The sequence below is a fragment of the Sorex araneus genome, chromosome 5 (genome assembly GCF_027595985.1).
Source record: "Sorex araneus isolate mSorAra2 chromosome 5, mSorAra2.pri, whole genome shotgun sequence".
NCBI lineage: Eukaryota > Metazoa > Chordata > Mammalia > Eulipotyphla > Soricidae > Sorex > Sorex araneus.
The window spans coordinates 140,458,459-140,482,320 of NC_073306.1; the positions used below are offsets into that span (position 1 = coordinate 140,458,459).

Sequence of the window (23,862 nt, forward strand, 5' to 3'; positions counted from 1 at the left end):
TTTCATAGTAAAAATGCAGAGATGAGACAGAGACAGATCCTCAAAGACTAAACTATCTACTGTGTGTGATTTTTTAAATAGAAAATATTTGCTGATCCCTAATTAACAAAAGGAACATAGAAAAAAGAAGGAAAGAAAGAAAGAAGAAATAAAGTGGGCTGGAGCAATAGCACAGCGGGTAGGGCGTTTGCCTTGCACGAGGCCGACCTGGGTTCAAACCCCAGCATCCCATATGGTCCCCTGAGCACCGCCAGGAGTAATTCCTGAGTGCATGAGCCAGGAGTTACCCCTGTGCATTGCCGGGTGTGACCCAAAAACAAAAACAAAAAAAATTAAAAAAAGAAGAAATAAAGAGAAAGAGAAGGAAGGAAGGAAGGAAGGAAGGAAGGAAGGAAGGAAGGAAGGAAGGAAGGAAGGAAGGAAGGAAGGAAACACGTAAGCAAGCAAGGAAGGAAAAGAGGAAGAGGAAAGAAAGAAAGAAAAAGGAAAGTAGAAGAAAGGGGCCTTACAGACCATTGTGAGAATGTTGGCTTTCAAAATATGGAAACAACCCGAGTGCCCTAAAACAGAAGACTGGTTAAAGAAACTCTGGTACATCTACACAATGGAATACTATGCAGCTGTTAGGAGAGATGAAGTCATGACATTTGCTTATAAATGGATAAACATGGAGAGTATCATGCTAAGTGAAATGAGTCAGAAAGAGAGGGACAGACATAGAGGGACTGCACTCACTTGTGGAGTATAAAATACTATCACATGAGGCTGACTCTCAAGGACAGTAGATACAAGGGCCAGGGGGATTGCCCCATAGCTGTAAGACTGCTTCATGAGCAGAGGGAAGAAGGCAGATGGAAAAGAGAAGGGATCACTAAGAAAATGATGGCTGGAGGAACCAGTTGGGATGGGAGATGCATGCCAAAAGTAGATAATGGACCAAACATGATGACCTCTCAGTGTCTGTGTTGCAGGCTATAATGCCCCAAATTAGAGACATAGTATGGGGAATATTGTCTGCCATAGAGGCAGGGGGAGGGTGGGAAAGAAGGGGTATACCCGGGATATTGGTGATGGGGAATGTGCACTGGTGGAGGGATGGGTGTTTGATCATTGTGAGATTGTAACCCAGATATGAAAACTTGTAACTATCTCACAGTGATTCAATAAAATTTAAAAAATTAAAAAAAATGTTGTCTTTAACTCTTAGAAAAATTAGGACCTATGGGAGTGTTTGAATGGAAAGGGGGTAGCATCTCATGTTTTGAAAGAAACATTATTTTAGGTCATTATTTTAGGTCATAAGATATACTGGGGTACCACAAGGCCACAAAAACAACTGATATAATTTAGCAGGACATTCACAAAACTTTTGGGGGACCCACACTCGGTGGTTCTCAGGGCTTACTCCCTGTGCACAGGAATCTCTCCTGGCAGGTTCAGGGGACCAGATGATATGCCAGTGTTTGAACTTGGGTCAACCATTTCCAAGGCAAGCGCCCTATAAGCACTTGACATCTTTTAGATTCTGCATGAGCATCTAGCGAGTCAATTCCCATTTTCAACATAAGATCATCTTACATTCCCTTCAGTGCTCTCCATCATTGCAAAGCTGCATTTTGGGGAGTCATTATAATAAAGAGCCAAAATAGTTTGAATATCAGTGTGGAGCAGGAAACAAGGCTGGTCATGTTTAACTTAAGTCCCAGGCTCTAGATGTCGCTACCTGCAGAACAGTGACACACGTTCCATTAACAGTACTGTGTTTAGTTAAGAATGGAATAGGAGGGGCTGGAGCAATAGCACAGCGGGTAGGGCGTTCTATTCCCAGCATCCCATATGGTCCCCTGAGCACCGCCAGGAGTAATTCCTGAGAGCAAGAGTCAGGAATAATCCCTGTGCATCACCGGGTGTGACCCAAACAGAAAAAAACAAAAAACAAAAATGAAATAGAAAAGATTTTAAAATTTTATATGTACTGGTTTCAAATATTTGTTGCTGAAGCACTGTATTGTTTTACAAGCTCTTATGCTATTGAAGTGTTGTGTTTTTTTTTCTGTGACTGCTCTAACTAATCACTGGTAGCTTGCACATCAAAAGAAAAATAAAATCCACACTCCTGGAAGCCAGAAATTTAATAGACACATCACTGGGACTATGGTGTCAGCCAGGATGCATGCCCTCTCTAGAATGACTTTAGCCTGCATTTTCTTTTAACTTCTGAGAACTGTCACGCGGCTTGTCTGGTGGCTAATACACTCGGGTCTTGGCCTCCATGGTCACATGACCTTCTCTTCTCTGCATCATCTTCTTCTGCCTCCATTTTGTCAGAACAAATGTCATGCCATTGGCTCACCTGATAATGTACCAGATCTCTCCATCGCCAGCCATAGCATCCATTCAATCAAGCTTTTACTAAACAAAGGAACATTTGTGGGGTTGATGATCTCTTTGAGTGGCCATTGGCCAGTCTACACCATGAGGTTGTTACCGTCTAAAGCTACATGAACGGGACTGTATTTTGTATGTGTGTCAATGCTTTTGTGTGTGTGTTTGAGCCATACCTGATGGTGCTCAGAGCTTCCTCTTGGCTCTGCGCTCAGGGATCACTCCTGACAGGGTTCAGGGGAACATATGGATGGTCTGGGAGCCAATCCAGGCCTACTGCATGCAAGCCAAGCATCCTACCCTCTGTACTATGTCTCCTCTCACTGTCAATATTTCCCTTAGCCTGCGTATGAGACGTCCAGGGCTCTGTCCATTTATAAAGTGTGGAAACCTCTGCAATATGATAGATCCATACAACAGAATATTAGTCATATGAAGTACTGACACACTGTAGCACAGATGAACTTTGAAAGCACCAGGTTTGGACAAAGGCAGTCACAATGACACATATCTTAGGGTCCATGTATATGAAGTGCTCAGAGGATGCAAATTCATAAAGACAAAAGGAGAGTGTTGCCAGGAACCAGAGGAGAGAGAAAATGGAGAGGTTAGTGGATAGTGAAGAGGCTGTTTTTGGCGATGATGAAAATGGGATAGATAAAATACTGGTAATACTTGCAAAGCTAGCAAGTACACCAAATGCCACGGAAGTTAGTCTCCAATGATGGATCCAACAAAAAATATCTTTATGCAGATGTGTATTTTAAAAGGGTGCAAGTTCTCTCTCCTTCACTCATTCCCTAGAAGCACCTGGGAAAATTGGCAATAAGTGTTGGGCTGTAACAAACAACTGTTGGGGTGTTTGTTGTTCTTTGCAAACTCTAAATTAGCTAAACATAGTACATCTTGCCTTTTGCATTATAACAATATAAGGTGTCAGGACAGACCCCTTTGGGCCATAATCCCTTGTGCTGACCAAGGTGTTGCTACTATTTTTCCCCAAGGTATTGTTACTATTTCTTTAATTTTTTTCTTGTTTTTGTTTGTTTGTTTGTTTGCTTTTTGGGTCACGCCCGGCGATGCACAGGTGTTACTCCTGGCTCTGCACTCAGGAATTACCCCTGGCGGTGCTCAGGGGACCATATGGGATGCTGGGATTTGAACCCGGGTCGGCCTCGTGCAAAGCAAACGCCCTCCCTGCTGTGCTATCGCTCCAGCCCCAAGGTATTGTTACTATTTCTTTATTTCTTTAAAGAAATGCTGAAAACACTTCACTTTAAAGCCCCTTCCACCATCCCCAAAAGAAAAAGGAATCCAACACTCTCAAGGTTATGCAGCTTGCTTTGGGTTTCTTGAGTCCTTGCATCTATAACACTCGGGGTTATTTTGGAGTCACATCACGTGGTGACGGTGGTTGCGGGAACCAGGTTGCCTGCTCAAGATCCAGCAAGGAACTCCAGAATGAATTCCGGCCCTTCGAGCTATCTCTGATCTTGTATATGATCTGCTATTTTAAACCTATTTTATTTGTTCTAACCTGTTTTGGTTGTTCCTCTCATTTATGGAATACAATTTTTCACTAAAAACATTTTCATGTAAACCACCAACCTTCCCATGATGACATCCTACTGTCCCTGTGCCAGCCCTTCCCCTTTTCCTTCCCTTTCATCCACCACCCCATAACTCTCCTAGGACCATCTCTTCCCACCAACGGCTTCCCAGCCGAAAGGAGAACCGGTACCAACCGCTTGGGGAGTGGCGACCTAGTGCGCATGTCCCAGTCCGGTTCTTCCCCACGGCCCAACCCCCAGCGCCATTTAGAGCATTGATTCTTGAGTGAGCTTCAGTAAACAGCAATGTTTACAGCAGGCTGCAGGCACCAGGACCCGTGGAAAACCACCTAGCTGGCCCGTCAAGCTAGTATATTTTGGGCTCTCCCTCCAGCAGTGTCAGGGTGCTGTGGCCTGAAAGCCGGCTTGGCCACCTGGGGAGTTTGCAAATCCAAAGAACTTACATAGATATGGACCTCACTGTTGGACCTCGCTTGCAGAGTGGGAGCATAATACCGGCTCTGAGTATTGTTGGGAAGATGAAGCGAAACTCTGCATCTAGGGGTGCTGACCATCGGGCCTGAGCACATGGTGATTTATCTTCACATCTCCCAGGAGCTGATCTTCGGGATTCCTGCTACAACTGTTCTCTTGGGTTAGTCACTGTTAACGGTCACCCCTGAGTAACTCTGAGGGCCGTTGACCTCTATCTGGTAGGTTTCTTCCCCAGTATATTTGTTTGCAACTCCCAGCCACGATCATTTATGGATAGACCACCCAAACCTTTTGGAGATGTGTCTCAAATCTATTTTCCACTGGTGGTCGTGAGGCATAAAGACAGCCTGCATGAAAGAAGTTTTACTATTCTTCTGGTCATCTTAGACTCATCCGCCTTCTTCAGTCTATTCCAATTTCATTATTTAAATCAAAGAACCTCACCATGCCATTTCTCCCATTCATTTTTGGAGGAGACTGGGAATGGGGGCATACTTGGTTGTGCTCAGGGCTTACTCCTGGCTCTGTGCTCAAGGATCACATCTGGTGGGACTCGGGGGACCATATAGGATTGCAAGGATCGAACTTGGGTCAGCCTTGCATGCAGGGCAAATGCCCAATCAGCTATAATATTCCTCTGACCCTCCCCTACTCATCGTCAGGCCCATGGAATTTCTCCTCTTTGGGGCTTTAAAACCCCGGACCAAGTCTCTTTCTCTTTCGTACAGTCTTGTCTGTTTCCTCTTTGTTCTCTCACTAACTTCCCATTTTTTCTCATGCCATCCTCCAGCCCCAACCCCCTCCAAATAACAAACACTGTTGACAGCGTCTCAAAATTCAGAACTTTTATTACTAGTCTATTAACTTTAATGCATCCCTTTAACTTATTAAAAATATATCAGAATGAATGAAATGTTATGGCACCTCAGGTGTTTGTCTATGGCAACCATCTGGTGCCTAACGTGGCACCAACCATCCCAGATACTCACATTACGTAGCCATAATATCGAGAGAGGTCCATCTCTTTTTCTCTCTTGATAAAAATGTGCACTTTCCCCAAAGAGGTGCATTTGGCAGCGTTCTCACGCTCCTGCTGAGCCTTCCTTTTCAGAGCCTCACGCTCTGGTCTTTGCTCTTTTGTGATGGGCTTTGACATCACTGGCTCAGGAACATTGGGTTTTCTCCATGGAATTGGTTGGAAACGGAAGTCTTGGAGTAGAAACTGACTCTGAGATTTGGGTGGAGCCTGGCGCTTGGTCACAGAGACAGGAAGAGGCTCCCGCTGGAGAGAAGTGCTAGCTGTTGTCCTGTAGGGAGCAGGTCTAGAAGTTGCAGGCTGAAGAATGGGCCGGCTAGTAGGGTTCAGCAAGCCTGGTCGAGATGGGTTGGTTGAAATGGGCTGAGCTGGCTTGGCAGGACCTGGCAAAGATGCAGTGGTTGGCCGGGATGAATTGGAGGCAGTTGGCTGAGCTGAGTTGGTAGAGCCAGGCCTGGCAGGGTGAGCTGCAGCTGGACGATGTGAAGCCAGAGACTGTGGTCTCCGAGGAACAGGTCGAGCTCGTGGCTTCTCCATGGTTAGAAAAGGCAAAGGTACCAATTTGACCTTCCCAGGAGGTGGCAGCTCGTACTGGGATGGAAATGAGCATTCTTGGGCACTGCTGCTTGGTTTCTGCGCTCTGACCTGAGTTTCCTCAAGATCTTTTCCATCCTTTGTGGCACCTAGCCAGGGTTTGACAGCTGAGGATGGATGGAGCTTCTTTGAACTACCCAGGACCCGGGAGGAAGAGAATCCAGGCTTTTGATCACTCTTCTTCCCCAGTGCGTGAAACACTTGCACGGACTCCAGCATGCGCATGCCTGGGCAGCTGCGGGGCTTTTTAAAGGCCTCCTGGCAGAGCTCAGGTTCACTTTTCTTGTGTTTCATCCTGGCAGTGGTGGGCTTCTCTTTTGCCCGGACCTTGTTCCCTGGCTGCTTACTCTCCTCAGCTTTCTTAGAGTTTTCTCTGGCCTTTTTTGTCTTCTCCTGCCCATGGCTCTTTGTCTTGCTGATCCTGCTGGATGCAGCTTTCTGAGGTTTGCTGTTCTGTTTGGCCATGGTCACAGGACACCTGTCACTGACTGCAGCATTACAAACAATCACTTCTCCCCCTGGCAAGCATTCTGGGTCTTTTGGCGGGATTTTGGCCTTGGGTTCTCCCTCAAGAGGCTCAGAGGTCTTATTTTTGTTCTTCTGGGTTGGATGGGAGGGTCCCTTAGTGCCACGTGAATTTTCTTGCACCTGATTCAGAGTGATGGTATCTGCGGTGTTCATTGCCTGCAGATCTTTGCATTGATGTAGTTCTTTTAAGCGATCTAAGAGCTGGGGAAGATGTATGTCTTCCACCAGTGTAGTGATGTCTGCACGACTACCGCCAGATTCAGTCCCACTTTCAAGTGTTCCTGGGTCCTCAAAACATAGACCATTCTTTTCCTGACCAGTAGTTTCAGAGCCAGGCTGTTGCTCTTGGCTGAGAGGGTGAATGCAGGCCAGGAGCTGGTGGATATTGGGGGTTGCTAAAGGGCACAGGGGAGGATCTTGGTTTTCTATTGGGATCTGCAAGGTATCCAGAGACTTTGAAAGCCCAATTTTCATCTCATCCAAACTCTTATCTGTTTGTTCTTGAGTTGTAGCGGAAGGCAGTGCCAGGCTCCTTTGGGCTGGAGCTATTATGGGAACATCCCTGAGCTCGGGTGGTGGGTTCCTCTCAAGTATTTGATTCCTGCTACTGCAAGACTCGGGCAATTCTGAAGTTTGTGTCAGACAAAATGTCTGACCTGAAGGTTGCAATGGGGATGGATGGGGAAGCCTCCATCCCCAGGGAATTCATCACTACAAAAAGAACCAAAGAAGAAATCAGGTCCCTGTAAACAAGATACTCCTCCCACACAATAAGTGGTGCTACAATTGTTCACCTGCCAGCAACGGGCAAGGCATTGGTACTGGCTCTCTCTAAGGATCATGGACATGGCCCTGTGCTAGAAGATTGGAGGTAACTGTGTAGTTCTTTCTGTCGTTCGTGTGGTGCCGTTGTCTTGTTTTTCTTTGTATTTGAAAGAATTTTTGTGCAAACTGTACTTGAAAATAAGAGACTTGGGACAGAGGGATAGCAGTCTGTAAGGCACCTGCCCTGCGCAAAGCTGACCTCAGTTTGATCGTCAGGATCACATTCGGTCCCCTAAGCACCTTCAGCAGTGATCTCTGAGCACAGAGCCAGGATTAAGGCCTGAGCACTGTGGGCTGTGACCCACATTCTGCCTCCCTCAAACTAAAGATTTTTTCAAGCTAGATATTTGTAAACTATTAAATGCTATACAGAGCTTCGCATAATATAGTCAATTTCTTCACTTTCCTAACCAAAAAAAAAATAGTTCATATCATGGAATAGGAGAAGGAATAAATCACCACTTCCTCATGAAGTCTGGGCTCAAGTAGAGATTTTAGATTTGATAAGTAGTTTGGACAGGATCTCCCAGTACAAGGTGTATTCAGAACCTTCTTGTACATTAAAGGGAAAGTTAATGTGGTGCCATCAGAATGAGAGTTCTAAAATGTCTTCAGAAATCACAAAAACAATACTTTAAGAAATGGAGTTTATTGTTACTGTGGTAATGCTGGGGGACTGATCAACTATGAAAATGTGGCATTCCTTGTTATGCTCCTGAAGTTTTCTTCTATGAAACCTACATGGCCATTATCCTATCATGCCTTCCAATCTGCATTAGGAGTCCTTATCTTAGGTGTGAAAATAGGTGCTGTAAAATGAGTGAGGGGAGTTTAAACTTAAACTGAGTTTATTTAACTCCAGGTTTCATAAATTTAAAAATCTCAGTTTATTAAGCTTACATGTCACCCGTCTATGGACAGTTTCCCATTTGCATATTTGACCCCAAGTTTTGAATGCTGACTTTCCCTTCTCCCTGTTTTACTCACCTTGATAACTAAATTCTGTGATGGGTTGAGCAAGCACAGAGTAGTAGATTCCAGAGGTGGAGTCTGGTGGTCGGTTACTTGAGGCCTGGACCTCCTTTAGAACCATATCCATTTCTGGGGATGTGTTGCTGTACGTTTGGAGGGCAGAGCCCCTACCTCCTGTATATGACATGGAGCCATAGCATTGCAGGCAGGGATCTAGTTCTCCAGAAAGGGGAGGTCCCTGAGTGCCCTGATGATAGCAGTGCACCTGGCTCCCATCCTGGTCGGGAAGTGACAGGCTATGACTCTTATTTGGAACCTGAGATGGTGTCCTCTCAACATGGCTGGCAGAAAGTGATGGGTACAGAGAAACCATGATGTTGGTAGCTAAGGTTATCTCATAACGAGCTACCATTGACATGGAAGAGACAGCAGTGTCTTGGTCAGTGACAGTCCCAGTAAAGTCTCCCATGGAAGACTTTTCTTCAGTACTTCCTGCAATATCCCATTCCAAAACACTCGGGTAGGAAGCAGCTGAAGTGGACATCTGGCTCTGGCCAGACACTCCAGGCAGCATTGTTCTGCTAGAACATTGGTCAAGATAGGCACTACCCATCAGTGGTTGGAAAGAGGTGCCAGAGGTTGAGGGCAGGTGCCAAGCAGCACTACCAGCTGGAGCAGATACTCTGGAGTAGTTGCAGACTCTTCCTGTTAGGGAAGCTGCATTGTTCACCATGGAAAGGGGAAGCTGCAGAGAATGTGCAGTTCCCAATACAGATGGATTTTGAAAATTTTCTGTAAGGAACAAGAGGGTGACGAAAAAAATCTGTGAGATTGATAATCTCCTGCTACAATTAAAAGAAACAATATTCACTTAAAGTTTTAGCTATAGAGAAACTTGTAATACCAACAGTCAAGTGAGTTACCAAAAGTCCAACAATTTAGGGTGGTTGAAGGGCTGGAACACTTTGGCACTTTGTGTACTTGTCACCATGCTCCCAAAGTGAAAACAGAGCTATAGAAGACTCCAGTGATATGTGTACATGGTTTTCTTGCTTACGGCTATTTCCTCCTTGCCCTAGCTCTACCTGTAGCTTGCTCTCCTATTGAACTCATACCTTATTTCTTAAAATGCTTCCATTCTACAAAATAACGTATGAGTTCTAAGAGAATGACTAACATTTTATTGCAGAAGAAAGAAACTCGTGGCCCAGAGATGGCATAGAGACTTGGTCATGTTTTCTCATTATTTTTATTGGGAGTGGGGTGGGGTGGAGTTTGGACCAATACCCGGCAGTGATCTTGGGCTATTCCTTGCTCTGTACTCTGGAGTGACTCCTTGTAGTGCTCAGGAGACTGGATGCAGTGACAGAGATCCAACTGGATTGTCTGCGTACAAGGCAAGTGCCTTATCCCCTCCTGTACTATCTCTCTGTCCCTTATGTATTACCAGGTTATGAAACCTAAGCATTTAGGCCGACGTTCTTGCCAGGACTCTGCCTTGATCACTACAATGCCAGAAACTAGGAGGAAGATACCTCACATTAATGTAGGCATTTGCCGTCACTACAACTATTACCATGGAAATCTCCAGATTTTCATTAGGCTTTCACAATTCGTATCTGTTACCTACGCTTCACATATGACTCAATCTAGTCGATGCATGGAAGGGTAGCAACCTTACCCTGGTTTCTGATTCTACCTAAAAAATGAGTAATTGAATTTACTCAAGAAGTGCTTTTGGAAGGAAGACTGTTATTTAAATTCTCAGTGCCGGGGCTGGAGTGCTAGCATAGCGGGTAGGGCGTTTGCCTTGTGTGGCCGACCTGGGTTTGATTCCCAGCATCCCATGTGGTCCCCCGAGCACCGCCAGGAGTAATTCCTGAGTGCATGAGCCAGGAGTAACCCCTGTGCATCGTCGGTGTGACCCAAAAAGCAAATAAATAAATAAATAAATAAATAAATAAAATAATAAATTCTGTGTCAAATTGCTGCCCTGCAAAATAGTTACTAACAACCCTAGTTAAAATAATCATCACCCTCACGGTGATTCACTAATAAAACATCATCATCATCATCATCATCATCATAAACTAAAAGAATAGACCCCCAAAATATCATCATCATCATCATCATCATCATCATCATCATCATCATCATCCCGTTGATCTTCAAATTTCTCTAGAAGTCTCAGTAACGTCTCCATTCATCCTAGCCCTGAGATTTTAGAAGCCTCTCTTTACTAGTCCTTCCCAACAATGACACACTGGGGGCTCTTTTAGTATCAGGTGAATGATACCCATCATTGTTACTGGTTTTGGCATATGAATATGCCACAGGAAGCTTGCCAGGCTCTCCCATGCGGGCAGGAAACTCTCGGTACCTTGCCAGGTTCTCCTAGGGAGAGAACTTTCTCGGCCGCACGCTTCTGAGAACTTGTTTTTATAGTCTGTGTATGTTGGCCATTGGTGGCATTACACAGCAGGGGGGGCGGGGGGAAGTCCCTGGGTATGACCGCCTAGCTACTGGAAAATGGGGAATCTGGGTGGAAGAGGCCCAGTCCCCAATCCGAGCAGGCTTGGAGGTCTCAGCCCCAGGTCCCACACACCTGGGTTCCTCTGCCGGTTCCTTCATGGGTGAGGCTCATCCGAATTTGTGAAGAGGGGCCTTGAGCATGGCTGTGGCTAGTCTCCTGAGGGCTTAAGCCTTGGGAGTCCTGCTTGGGGCAGGAGGGAAACTGAAACCCACCCCCTCCGAGGGGCCCTTGGGAAGACAGCCATGCTCAGGGGGAAAAGAATAATATGCATACGTAAGGTTTGTCTTTTTCATGTGATTTACATGGGAGGAAATATACAGATAAAGAAAAAAATCATGAAAAATATGTATCACAGAACTGAAAAAGAAGTATATAGATATTCATGAAATCTGGGCTATGTAGCAAGCAGCATAGTTACAGTAAGTGTCTGAGAGAAGACCCAAGTGTAAGCCCTGAGCCACACTGGATGTGGTTCCCAAACAAAACCAAAGAAAACAGGACAATAAGTTTGTTAATAACTTGTGCCATGCATACAAAATGAAGCAGTATTCTATTTTTGCTAAAAGTGATAGCCAGAAGATGCAATAAGAGGTGATTTTTGAGTGCACACCTTACCAGTCCATAAAACAGAAAAGATTGACCAGTAACTTACATAACAAGCAGAAAATATAATAAATGTGATTGCATTTGGTAGCCAAAAGTATGTTTTAAATGAGTAAAAAACAGAATGAAATATAATAAGTACAAGAAATTATGTTATGGTTCTCATTCATACCTCTGAATATTAACCAGCAAACAACAGGTATTAAACATAGCATAAAATTTCAGGAAATCACACAAGAAGCAGAAAAGGCCATTTAAAAAATGGTCACCAAAAATTTCAAATTTATTTTCAAAACCTAGATTACAAGTGTCTTGATCAACCAGGAAAATGTCACTCCCAAAGTTTAAGAAATGATCACCAAAATTCCAATTCAAATGTTTTTAGTGTAGAAAAACTCAGACTCCACACAACCCAGATAAATGTGTAATTAGACATGTGAGACTTGACTTTTCTATTTCTTCTTAGGATCTAAAAATAGATGTCGACTTTTATCAAAATGCTCTTATGTTAGGAAGAAACTATTTGTGAAGATGACAAGCAGGCTTCACTTGGAACCTACTTATCACACAAAAGAATCAAGTCTTCTGATTCAAGTTAGAAGATATCATTTCTTTATTTTTACAGGCAGAGCATACATGTAGCTTACAAACTAGAATGTATTAAAAACATTGAACATTCTGCTTCTTCCATCTCTCTAGATAACCACTATTCATTATTTATAGGAAGCATCATTTCTGAAGCGTGTTTATATTCAAAACTGCCAAGTGCCAAGTGTGTTCTAAGAGACAATAAGAATAGAAACCACCAACGTGGCTTTCTGTTAAACTGCTCTTCCTCCTGGTACTCTACTCGAGGCATAGTATACCCTCTAGTCCTAGCAGTTATTAAAATAAACTGCTTTGACTTGCTCTCAGCATATTTAACTATATTCTTTCTGTTTTGATTTGAAATCTTTGGTTCTCTTCAACATTCTATCCCAAACGGTTTCCCCTTCCTTGATAAATCCCTCCATAGTCTTTTTTATTTCCTATTTTATTCTCCTTCATATCATCCTCCTTTTCTTGGCTTCTGTTGGTCAATGCTGGATAAAAATGACCCTAAACTTCCTTATGTTTCAGGACTTGCCTCCCTACTGTTCAGCACCCCACACCTTCCCCACGCCCCATTTTTTCTTATCACCTAGTTTAGAAAGAAGACTCAAAGACACTTTTAAATAGCACTCAATGTAAAATAATAAAGTACAAACACAAGTGGAGAGACCGTTACAGATAAAGCATTCTGGTATACATTAACAGTATTCTACAGCACCTACGTTTTCTGTTTCTGTCAAAATAGTATCTCTGATTTACTTTTTTTCATGGTTATCATGCAAAAATCACTTTTAAAAAGAAAAGGAAACACAGAGAATGAACACTTGTATATAAACATGTATTTGAGCTTATAAAGTCTGTATAAAATATAATATATGAGTAAAAACACTTTGTACCTGAGAGAAAGAAAGTTAATGTCTAAAATCACACAGCAAATGTCAAAGTCAAGCTAATATGGGGCTTATAAAATTCTAGTTGAATACTTTCTTCAATTATTACATGCTGTTTTTACTTGACTACTAAGTTTAGGGATAAGAAATCTAATGAAAAGCTTTGAAAAGTATTATTTCTTACCTGACATGGTCAGCGAAGGGGAAATATCGACAAAAGGTAGATGAGATGAGGAGACGATACGAGAGTACGTCTGAACACTGAATCGGAAGACCACAAGTGTCCAGTACAGATGACTGGTCACTGGTCATTGGTCATTGGTCACTGGTCACTTGTGATGATCCAAATGTGTTTGCAAACCACTGCATGGGAACCCCAAGATTCTACCATGTGGTGGTCGGTTTGGTGGGAGAATGATGTCATAAAGCAGGCAGTTGAAAGGTAGAGGCTAGCCAATAAGGAGGTCAGATTCCCAAGAAGAAGTCTGGATTGGATAGAGAGGTAGAATTAAGCAGGTTAGCAAGATGGAATCCTACAAGACAGTTATAATGGTTTCACCTTCCTGAGACTCTCATGTTAGGGAAATACTATTATACTAAAAAGCTTAGATATTTCATTAATAAATCAACAAAGATTCTAGGTAATCATTTATATTGCCTAGTAACCAATAACATTGTTATTAATAATATATTTTATGTAATGTTTAATAAGATTACATTTGTATTCATACTTTATAATATACATGATTACTTCTTTAGGGTTGGGAAGTGATGGGTTATTATGAGAAACCAAATCATCCCCTAACCAAAAACCCTAAGGGTAGGGTATTCCGATAGCAAACACGCACCCAGAAAAGAATAGTAGGCAAGGATAGAATAGGTGACAAAGTATCTGCCAGCTGCAAACTTGTGCCAGGAAAACATAGACTAATACTATTTAGGGTCCTTTAGATTAAGGGGACAATATGGCCAAAAATAGAATAGAAAACTTTCACAGTCAGATTTATCTATTTATTTTGGTTTTGGGGCCTCCCCTGGCCATTCTCAGGGCTTGCTCCTGGCTCTGAAGGCAGCAATCACTCCTGGAGGAGCCCAGTCAACTGGGTGCGAGACAGGTGCCCTGCCCACTGAGCTATCTCTCCTGCCCCAACAACTTTATATTTTAAGGATGCCTAGTGATTCTCTGTGAACCACACTAGCCTCTGCTCTCCATGTGCCTAGGGCACTTCGATGTACTTACTAACTGTCCTTGATGTCTGCCAACTTCAACAATGGCTCATCTGTTGGGCTCTGGGAGGGTTGGGGGAGCAATATTGCATTGTATTGACCTGCCTATGAGACCACAGATGGATGCCCACGTGACCCTTAAGCTTGGACAATCCAGGTGTTTGTATACTTATGTGTCTTATTCTCTGTGACTGAACCCTGCTGGATGGAAGTTGAAAGTGACATTTGGATTTGGTAGAGGAGAAACAATTTAGACAGATACAATTATTGGGATAAACAAGTTACATCATCCATTAGAAAATCCCAAGTAGTATGGGATAATTGGGGATCTATGAAGGAAATCAGAATGAACAAAAGTACTTTTTGAAGGTAGTTGTAACTTAAAATAATGTCATCATCTGGATCAAAGTGACGACCAGTGGGTAAGGCATTTGCCTTGCACACGGTGGACCTGGGTTCAATCCCTGGCATCCTATCCTATATGGTCCCTTGAAGATTGTCTTCATGCATGACTAGCACCCTACAAACTATACTATCATTCCAGCCCCAGAAATCTGGGGTGTGTGTGTGTGTGTATGTGTGTAGGGAGAGGTTTTGTTTTGGGCCAGCCCCAGTGGTATTCATATCGAATATGGCATGGGTAGCTTGCCAGGCTCAGCTGTGAGGCAGGCAGCAATTGGGAATTGCCCCACACAGGCTGAGAGGGAGCCAAGAATCAGGGCCATTTGCCCACCAACTCCATCTGTCCATCATTGCTTGAAGAGTGTGTGCTGGATTGAATCTTTCCTGAAGCCCACAATCACTCTTGGAGATCCAGACACCTCCAGTTTTAAGTCTGGGGTGACAAGGCCACAAGGGCCAGGCCAGGGACTGGGGAGGTAGCTCAGGAGCCAGGGCACATGTCTTGCATGTTCAAAGACCCAGTTTTGATCCATGGCACCACAGGTTCGCAACACACAGTTATGGTCTTGGCGTCCCTCAGCACCTCAAGGCCCGAGCAACCAAGTCCCACTAGGAGTGCCCCCCAAACCTCTGAGCACTGCTTAGTAAGTTGATCCCCCTACCAAGACAAATGGTGCTTGTGGGAGGCACCCAGAGCCTGGGATCCACTGACCCCAAGTGAAACAGGCCTCATGGTCCAGGGAGAAACCAGGAAGTTGGTAGGGCTCCTTCCGGCGAGGGAAGGTCAGTCACGGCATCGGGACACAGGCATTCTGGGAGGAGAGAGGCTGACTTGAGGGAGAGAGCGGAGGACCCACAGGCATGGTGGGAGTTTGGGGGCCGTGTGTGCTGGAAGGACCCACGGGCCTCCTGGGGACAAGGTGCAGCCTGACTGAGGCCCTGAGCAGTAACTGTGGTCAGTGACGGGGAGAACAGGGACAAGTGTGCCAGGGCAGGAACAGACTGCAGAAGCTGAGTTGAGAGAGGCTCAGCTGGGTTTTTAAAAATGGGGCGCGTGTGTGTGCGTGCATGCATGTAAGCAAGATGGTTAGTTTTCTTTGCCTTTTTGGGCTACTCCCAGCGTTGCTCAAGGCTGACTTCTCTCTCTGCATCCTGGAATTACTGGCTGTGCTCAGGGGAACGCTACCGGATGCTGGGAGTCGAACCCGGCTCGGCCGTGTGCAAGGCCAGCGCCTCCCCTATGTACCAGTGCCCAGGTGGGGTAGCACGGAAACGGCCCACAGCGCCATCTGGTGGCCACTGGGCGGAACTGCCGCGGCCCGACTTCCCCATGGTCAAGATCTCCAGCCTCTTTGCCTGTGTTAGGTCTGGGGTCATGAAGGGTCAAGAACGCGGCCTAGGGCGTGGATCGAGCACTGGGCCGGGAGGGCGCTGGCCTTGTCCGGGGCGGCCCGGGGTCTGTCCCTGCACCGTGGGTTCCCCGAGCACCGTCGGGAGTGAGTCCTGGGTGCAGGGGCGGGGGTGGCCCCGAAACACAAACACGCGCCGTTCCCGGAGGCTCCTCCCGCCCAGCTGGGGCCGCGCTGCGCCTGGCCTCCCCCGCCTTCTGCTCCTCACACCGCGGAGTGCGGGGACGGCCTGGACAGGCGCCGCTGGCGAGCGGGGCTCGGAGGGGGAGAGGCTCCTGCGGGCCCAGCACGGGCCGCGCTGCCGGGCTCAGCCCCGACGCCCGGGTCGCCCCGCGCGGCTCCCGCTGCACGGCCCGCGGCGGCCCGCGAGAGCCTGGGGACCCACAGGCGAGCCTGGCACAACCCCAGGGCGGGACTCTCGGGCGGGAAGTTCTCTCCCGCCGACGCCGGCGAGGGGGCGCTGTGGGCGCTCCCTCCTCCCGGGGACGCTCCTCTAAGAAACGCCCACCCAGGTCCCCACCTCTCCGGAACTACAGCTCCCGGGACCCTCCGAATTTCTGCAGGAAAAGGAAAGAATTTCTGTCCAGAGGAGCCGGATCCTCAACCCGCTGCACAGCCCACGGCGCTGGCCGGCCAAGCGAGTGGCTCTGGCTTCTCTGGCTTGGACTGTGGTGGCCGCAACGCTTCTTAGGGCGGCCCAGGTGACCCCCCAGGGTGCCTGAGCTGGAACCCAGGGAGAGCACAGAAGAAGGTTGTGCCTCCCCGCAGTGCGATCTCTCCAAACCGGCCCGTCACCCCACCCCCAGCACCCCACATTTCTGACGTGTATCTTCCTCCCTCCCTGGGAGAACTTCGGGGTTCCCACACAAAGGGAAAGTCCCAAGTCCTCTGCTCTCCTTGAGGAGGATGGAAGAGGCCAGATTCAAGCGCAACGTCTCCCGAACTTTGGGGTGAAGGTACCTGCCGTTCCTCTGGGAACTGGGGTGGGTCGCGAAGAACTTTGTTTAACATGGTAATAAAGAGCCTCGGCAGCCAATCTCTTTCCCTGGAAATTCTACATACACCGATTCTGCTGAGAATTTAATTTTATTTGGGGGTTTGGTGTGGGCCCGCGCGGTTCTGGGGACCATTAGAAATGCCTGGGATTGAACCTCGTCTACATCAAGGAAGGCAAGCTTTCATTTTTTAAAGATTTTGAATAAAAAAGTTATGTTCTCTCAGCAAGGAAGTTCTAAACCTGCTCTGCTAATTCTCTGGCTGAACTGCTTCATCAGAGTTTTCTGGTATTGTGCACCCCACAGCCTGACACCCCATATATCTGAGGGTGTTCTCCCATCTGTGAGAATGAGGGGTGTGGAAGCAAGATTTGTCTCGGCACCCCACTTAGGTTGCATGCGAAAGAATTTGCTGCCATCGGATTGAGGCTGCTCTGATTTTTTTTTATGTTTTGGGGTCACAATCGACGATGCTCAGGGGTGGCTACTGGCTCTGTACTCAGGAATCACTCTTGGCATGATTGGGGGACCGCATGGGATATCGGCGAAGGTACCCAAGTCTGCAGAACGCAAGGCAAGCCCCTAGGGGCTCTGCTCCTGCTGCACGCCCCAGAATGCATGCTAGGTCCTGAAGTACCCCTTATCTACCCCTGAAGCACACCTGAGGGTGGAAATTTCTTAGAGAAACCGCCATCTCGTGGCAGTTAGGCGGAACTGCGAGTAGCCCTCAAGCACTGCATGCAAAGCCAAAGAAATATGTGTATAAGATTCTCCATCCAGAGCAGCTCTGACTGCCTGTGACTGTCACCAAGTATGCTCGGGCTCAGGAGATGTGTTTCCCTGCAAATGCGAGACAAACCTGGTGTGGACACCCAGTAAGAAGGTGTCAGTCACTGGGACTGACAGAACGAAGGAGATAGTCTGTGGCTGTTGCTTTAATTAAATGCAAAATATTCTATAGGTCAGATGTCTTGGGACCTGGAAATGTGGACAGTGTCATGGGTTAGAAGAAACTGTCCAAGCTGGTCAGTTGTCCCGTAGGTTCCGGAAGTGCAGTTTTGAGAGTTTGTGTGGAGTGTGACCATCTGTGATGGAGCGGTGGGCTTGTCCCAGACAAGGGTATGCCATTCATGAGCCCAGAGATCCTGGGAGACAGAGGCCAGGGGGGGCACAGCTTAGAGGTACTGCTAGTCTAGATTCCTGTGTCCAGCCTGTGCCCCAAACCCCGTTCCTGATATATTTGTCCCAGAGCAGGGGCTGAGGGCCACTGAGCTTCTCAGGGGGACCCTGGGGAGAGCAAGGTGTTTACTGACAGAGCATCCACGTGTCTCGTACACCTGGACAAGCAGTGTTGTGCGTCCTTGCTAACTCACATTTCTCTTTTCTCTCCTCGGACTCCTGCTGGGACCACCATGCCCAGGGCCTACTTCCTGGACGGTCAGTATTCTGCTCTCGTGTCTGCTGTGCTGGCTTATCCGGGAACCTCATGCTGAGGCCACCTAGACTGGATCAGCTCAGGAGCAAAATTGGGCTGAGACCATGAGCCAGACTCTCACCCAACCCTGCCCCCTGCCAGGTGGGGCCCTGCTGGTGGCTGTTTCCTGCCAGGCAGAGCAGAGGCCCCTTCGCAGAGCTGAGTGTCTCTGGGAGTGCGTGTGGGTAGAGGCTGGGCTGGCTCCCAGAGGAGTCTTGGCAAGTGGGGCTACACCAGGGCAGGGGTCTGTGAGGACTGGGAGCTGTTTCCTCTCGGGGCACCTGTATCTCTGTCCAAAACGCTGGCCTCCGAGAGTCATGTTTTTCTGTCTTCTTAACTGTGTCTTTGCCCAAAGAAACAGGGACTCTGCAATCTCACTGGGAAGCCAATGAGGTGAATGGTGTGTATTCTAGAGATGAGATTATGCAAGGAATTCAAGAAGGGGCTGGAGCGATAGCACAGCGGGTAGGCCGTTTGCCTGGCATGCAGCCAAGCCGGGTTTGATTCCCAGCCACCCATATGGTCCCCTGAGCACCGCCAGGAGTAACTTCTGAGTGCAACCTACAAGTGAGCATGGCTTCCACGGCTGCTCTGTCCTTTCTAGGTCTTTCTCATAGATCTCTGAATCCCAGGGTTCCCCACAGTGGCTCAGTGGGATCTTAAACCAGTGTGTGGACAGGGTGGTTGCAACCATGGATTTGGGGGGTTGCTTTGGAGTATAATTTCCATTTTGTTTGTCTTCAGTCCCTTAAGTCTTCAGATGCTTTCCACGTGTTGTGGTGGAGGTCTTGAGGGAGCATCTGTGGATCTCAACTGGAAGAGGGCATTTGGTCCTTGTGGGCTTCCTGAGAATGACTCCTTAGTACTTTACTGTGAATGGCACAGCACACACCATAGTGTAACTGCACACACGGTTTGGGAAACATCCCAGCCTCAGAAATGCTTGCTTCAGAAAAGTCCTCACAGCTGCAGCAAAGCAAAAAGCCCTGTCCTTGGGCACACACTGGCTGCAGCTGGCGCAGCAAATGGGCTTCTTGTGCCGGGGCCTTATGTGGCTAGCCCTTGGCACCTTCCTTTTTGGTCATGGAAGTGAAGACACGAAAGCGCTGCAGCTCTGGCTTTCGAGGCCTGGGTCCCTGCATTCACATCTCCGGAGAAACTGCAGCTCTGCTCTGCCAAGCCATGTAGCCCTGGGCTCCCTCACAAGCGGTTGCTCGCCCCTTCCCCATGTGACTCTCCTCCCCATCCCGATGAAGCTGTGCATCAATCCTAAGGGCCGTGCTTCTCCCTCAGACACTTTGACGGCAACCTGATGGGGCGTCTGACTCACAAGGATTTCTGCTCCTGCCTGAGAGGCCTCAGCTACTACCTGCCCATGGTGGAGGAGGCTGAGCCCGAGCCCAGGTTTGAGAAGTTCCTGGACGCCGTGGACCCAGGAAGGTAGGAGGGCCTTGCCCTGCAGTGGGGACGCAGGAATGGGCAGAGTGGGCCTGGACCACTGGAGAGAGACCAGAGCCAGGAAACTCGAGAGTGGGGCTGAGGTCTGGGGCAGGAGATGTGGATGGGAGCAGCCTGAGACTCTGTCTGGAGTGGCTGAGGGATCGCTTACCCACTGTGCACAGGAAGGGCTGGTCTCGCTGGAGGACTACACCTCCTCCCTGATCGACAAGGAGTCAGAAAACGTCAAGTCCAGCGATGAGATCGAGAGTGGGTTCCAAGCCTGGGCAGAGGGCAAAGCCCACATCACTGAGGAAGACATGGAGCAGGCGGGGGTCCATGTGCCCACGCTGATGTGCTTCACCCAGTCGCCACCCCAGTCTCCTCACCCCATGACTGCCCCCCTCCCCCAGACCTACCCTCTGTCTGCTCACCCCAGTCTCCTCACCCCGGGACTGCCCCTCTCCCCCTATACCCCAGTCTCCTCACCCCGGGACTGCCTCCTCTCCCTCCTCATGTACCCCGCTGCCCACCCTGGTCTCCTAACCCCAGGGCTGTCCACTGTGTCCTGCTTTCAGATTAGACAGGCTTGTGTGGTGGCCTATTTGCTATGCTCAACACTTTGATTTGACTGAGCAGGCACAATCCGAAGACATGTTTGCTTTTTTATTTTTTTAACTTTTTGTGCTCACCTGGTTTTGCTCAGGGGTTACTCCTGGCTCTGCATTCAGGAATTACTCCTGGGAGTGCACAGGGGAGACCAGATGAGTGCCAGAGATTGAAGGCAGGTTGGCCACATGCCAGGTTAGTGCCTTTCCCGCTGTGTTATCACTCCAGCCCTTCAGACCTGAAGTCCTGGATTCAAATCCAAATTTGCACTCAGCTTGCAGGCTATTTCTTTTTCTTTTTTCCTTTTTGGGTCACACCTGGCAATGCACAGGGGTTACTCCTGGTTCTGCACTCAGGAATCACTCCTGGTGGTGCCAGGGGACCATATGGGATGCTGGGAATCAAACCCGGGTTGGCTGTGTGCAAGGGAAATGCCCTACCTGCTGTGCTATTGCTCCAGCCCCGTTGAAGGCTATTTCTGACCCTCTGTGTTTAGGACTCACAAGGAAGTGCAAGTTAGTCCCTTAGTCTGATCTGCTAACACTTAGGTGATGAGAAAATGCTATAGGGATAGGGTTGGCTTCTTCTCGAAACTTCTTGCTCCTCAAGTTCAGGGTGTGTGGAAATGTGGCCCCTGGTCCCAATGACTGTGCTTTCTCTTTCGTTTTCAGGCTCTGACTCCCGAGCAGGTGGCGTTCTGTGCTTTGCACATACAGCAGCATGTGGGACCCTCGGGGCCGAGGCTACGTGGCTGGCTACGTAGGATTCACCAATTCCTACTTCAGCATTGAGAGCAGCTCTTTTTTAGTTGGTGGTGTTACGGCCAGTCTTGGATGTGTTGATTTGGGCAGCAGAAGGTCCAGTGTGGGCTTCCTCATGCCCCTTGGTGGCAGTCACCAAAGCCCAAGTCCTGGTGGGACTGGAGTGAAGGAGGTTCTGCCTTCTGGGTCTGCTTTGCATTCTGGGTCTACGTGTAGTTATTATCTTGACTTGGCTATAGAAAAAGTTTTGATTATTTCCTTTAAAATATTATTTGGGTTTCTTGGGGGAGAGCCCAGTGGGCTATAATATATGCTTTGCATTCTGGAAACTGGATGTGATCTGATGTGTTCTGCAGTGTTGCATGGTTACCTGAGCATTGCCAACTCTATCCCCTGTAAAAACCCAAATACTCATCTACAAAGTACTTACTTTTAAGAATTTCTTTTTGTGGGGAATTTGGAATGAGGTATTGCTACTGGATTGGATCCAAGTGGCCGAGAGCTTGGTGAGTCAGGCCAGGGCTGGCAGAGACGTGACCCCCAGGTACTCGGTCACTCAGTTTCTCTTGGGCTATGGGTCCCTCAACCATTTGACATTGCAGATATTTGATTATCTTAGTGTGGTGGCAACATTCCTTCTGTGAAATGGAGCCATGGGAAGGAACAGCACAGGGCTCGTGATCTCTTCATACTCGGCAGACATCTACTCTGTGAGGTACTGGGTAAGTAGCAGGGAGCTTCCACACATGAAGCACACACTGCAGCCCTTTGAACTAACTGCCCAGCCCACAGCTGCCTTAGCTCTGCACGAGTACTCCAGCATCTACGATCCCATTATAGCTGGGATGGTATTCCTCGGGCTTTCTTTTAATTCAGGTTGACCCCGATCAACCTGATCTTACTGTCAATCTGTAGTGTTTGATTTTCAAGGAATCACAGTGCTTGTCTGTGAGGGGCATCTTTCTAGTGAAAATTAACCTGCTCCATTTCCTCTTGAAACAGACTTTTAAACTCCCTGAGAGCCGAAGTACTAAAAATAAAATATAGGGACACCAAAAAACAAACAAACATACAAATATATAGGGACACTCTGGTTTGCAATGTGTGTGTAGATTTCTTATCACTGGCTGGATAATATTGATCAATCCTTTCTCCTCCACCAGGAGAAGCTTAGGTTTACTGAGTAACACTCATCACAAAGCTCCTGAAGTGAATGCTCCCATTCATCTCTAACTTCTCCTTTATGCTCTGCTTTCCCTGTCTGTTAATTGCTCATTTCTTCTAATCAAACCTGTGACTTGTAAAGTCAGAGTCTTCAGAGATCTCTGGACTTTGTGTTTGTAAGTGAAGTACTGATTTTCTCTCTCCTTTATGTCCCTTTTGTATGGACACAAGAAGACAGTTGCTGCTATGCTTTTGTTACTGCAGAGAAACTTAAGAGTTCATTGAATCCAAATAATATTAACTCTGGGCACCTCTCATATAAGCCTTCTATTTTTATGGACATAACACACCTATTGGGGGATTTAAATTTTGTGGAGAGGTTTTGCCACACCTAGCAGTGTTCAGAGACCTACTGGTCACACCCAGCCTTGTAGTGCCAGGGATTGAACTGAATCAGTGCTGGGCCCATTCTCTGTCTTTGCCTTAACTGCTTTACTATCTCCTAGCCCCCTGATTTCTTTTGTTCAAGGGTAGCTTTTGTGCCAGACCCGTGGGTGCTCTGTGAACCCTATGTAGTGCCAGTCATTGAATGGGAGGCAAGATGTAAACCCCTGTACTATGTCCTTGGCCCTCTTTTTTGGGGAGTAGGGGCATGAATTTTTTTTCTTTTTGGGTCACAGTCGGTGACGCACAGCGGTTACTCCTGGGTCATGCACTCAGAAATTACTCCTGGCAGTGCTCAGGGGACCATATGGGATGCTGGGAATCGAACTCCGGTCTGCTGCATGCAAGGCAAACACCCTACCCATTGTGCTATTGCTCCAGCCCCAGCATGAAGTTTTTTTTAAAGTAAAAAATTACAGTGGATTCTGAGTACTTTATCAGATCTATTTGGAGTCAAATGTTAATCTATCAGTGACCCAGAAGTACAGTTATGTGCTCCTTTTTAAAATGAGGAATTAATAGATATCAATAAGAATATTTTAGGGGGCTAGAGCAATAGCACAGAGAGTAGGGTGTTTGCCTTGCATGCGGCAGACCCAGGTTTGATTCCCAGCATCCCATATGGCCCCCTGAGCTCCACCGTGGGTAATTCCTCAGTGCAGAGCCAGGAGTAACTCCTGTGCATTGCCAGGTGTGACCCAAACAAAAAAAAAAAGAATATTCTAGGGAGAAATTCATACCAAAGGAAATGCAGGGACGGAGATGGCGACTGCTGGCTGTCTTCAGCTGCAGGGCCCCGGGTGCAGCCAGTCAGAGGGATGGGAGAGGCAGCACTGCAGCTGCTGAAGTGGCAGCACGGGTAGCAAAAGCACAAGGATATCTCCGTTATTTTCAGAACCTTTGTCTCCAGATTTTGCTCCTAGAGCAGGAGTGATGTG

General features: G+C 47.3%; 1 protein-coding gene across 1 annotated transcript; it reads right to left on the reverse strand.

Moving 5' to 3' along the window:
• Window positions 1-5,415: 5,415 nt before the first annotated feature.
• Window positions 5,416-15,963, reverse strand: LOC129405008 (uncharacterized protein C2orf78-like). Its single transcript, XM_055139966.1, has 4 exons — window positions 15,878-15,963; window positions 13,187-13,263; window positions 8,397-9,177; window positions 5,416-7,276 (listed from the first exon to the last, which is right to left on the reverse strand). Exons 1-4 carry the CDS (start codon window positions 15,961-15,963, stop codon window positions 5,416-5,418), a joined length of 2,805 nt encoding a protein of 934 aa, XP_054995941.1.
• Window positions 15,964-23,862: the final 7,899 nt, after the last annotated feature.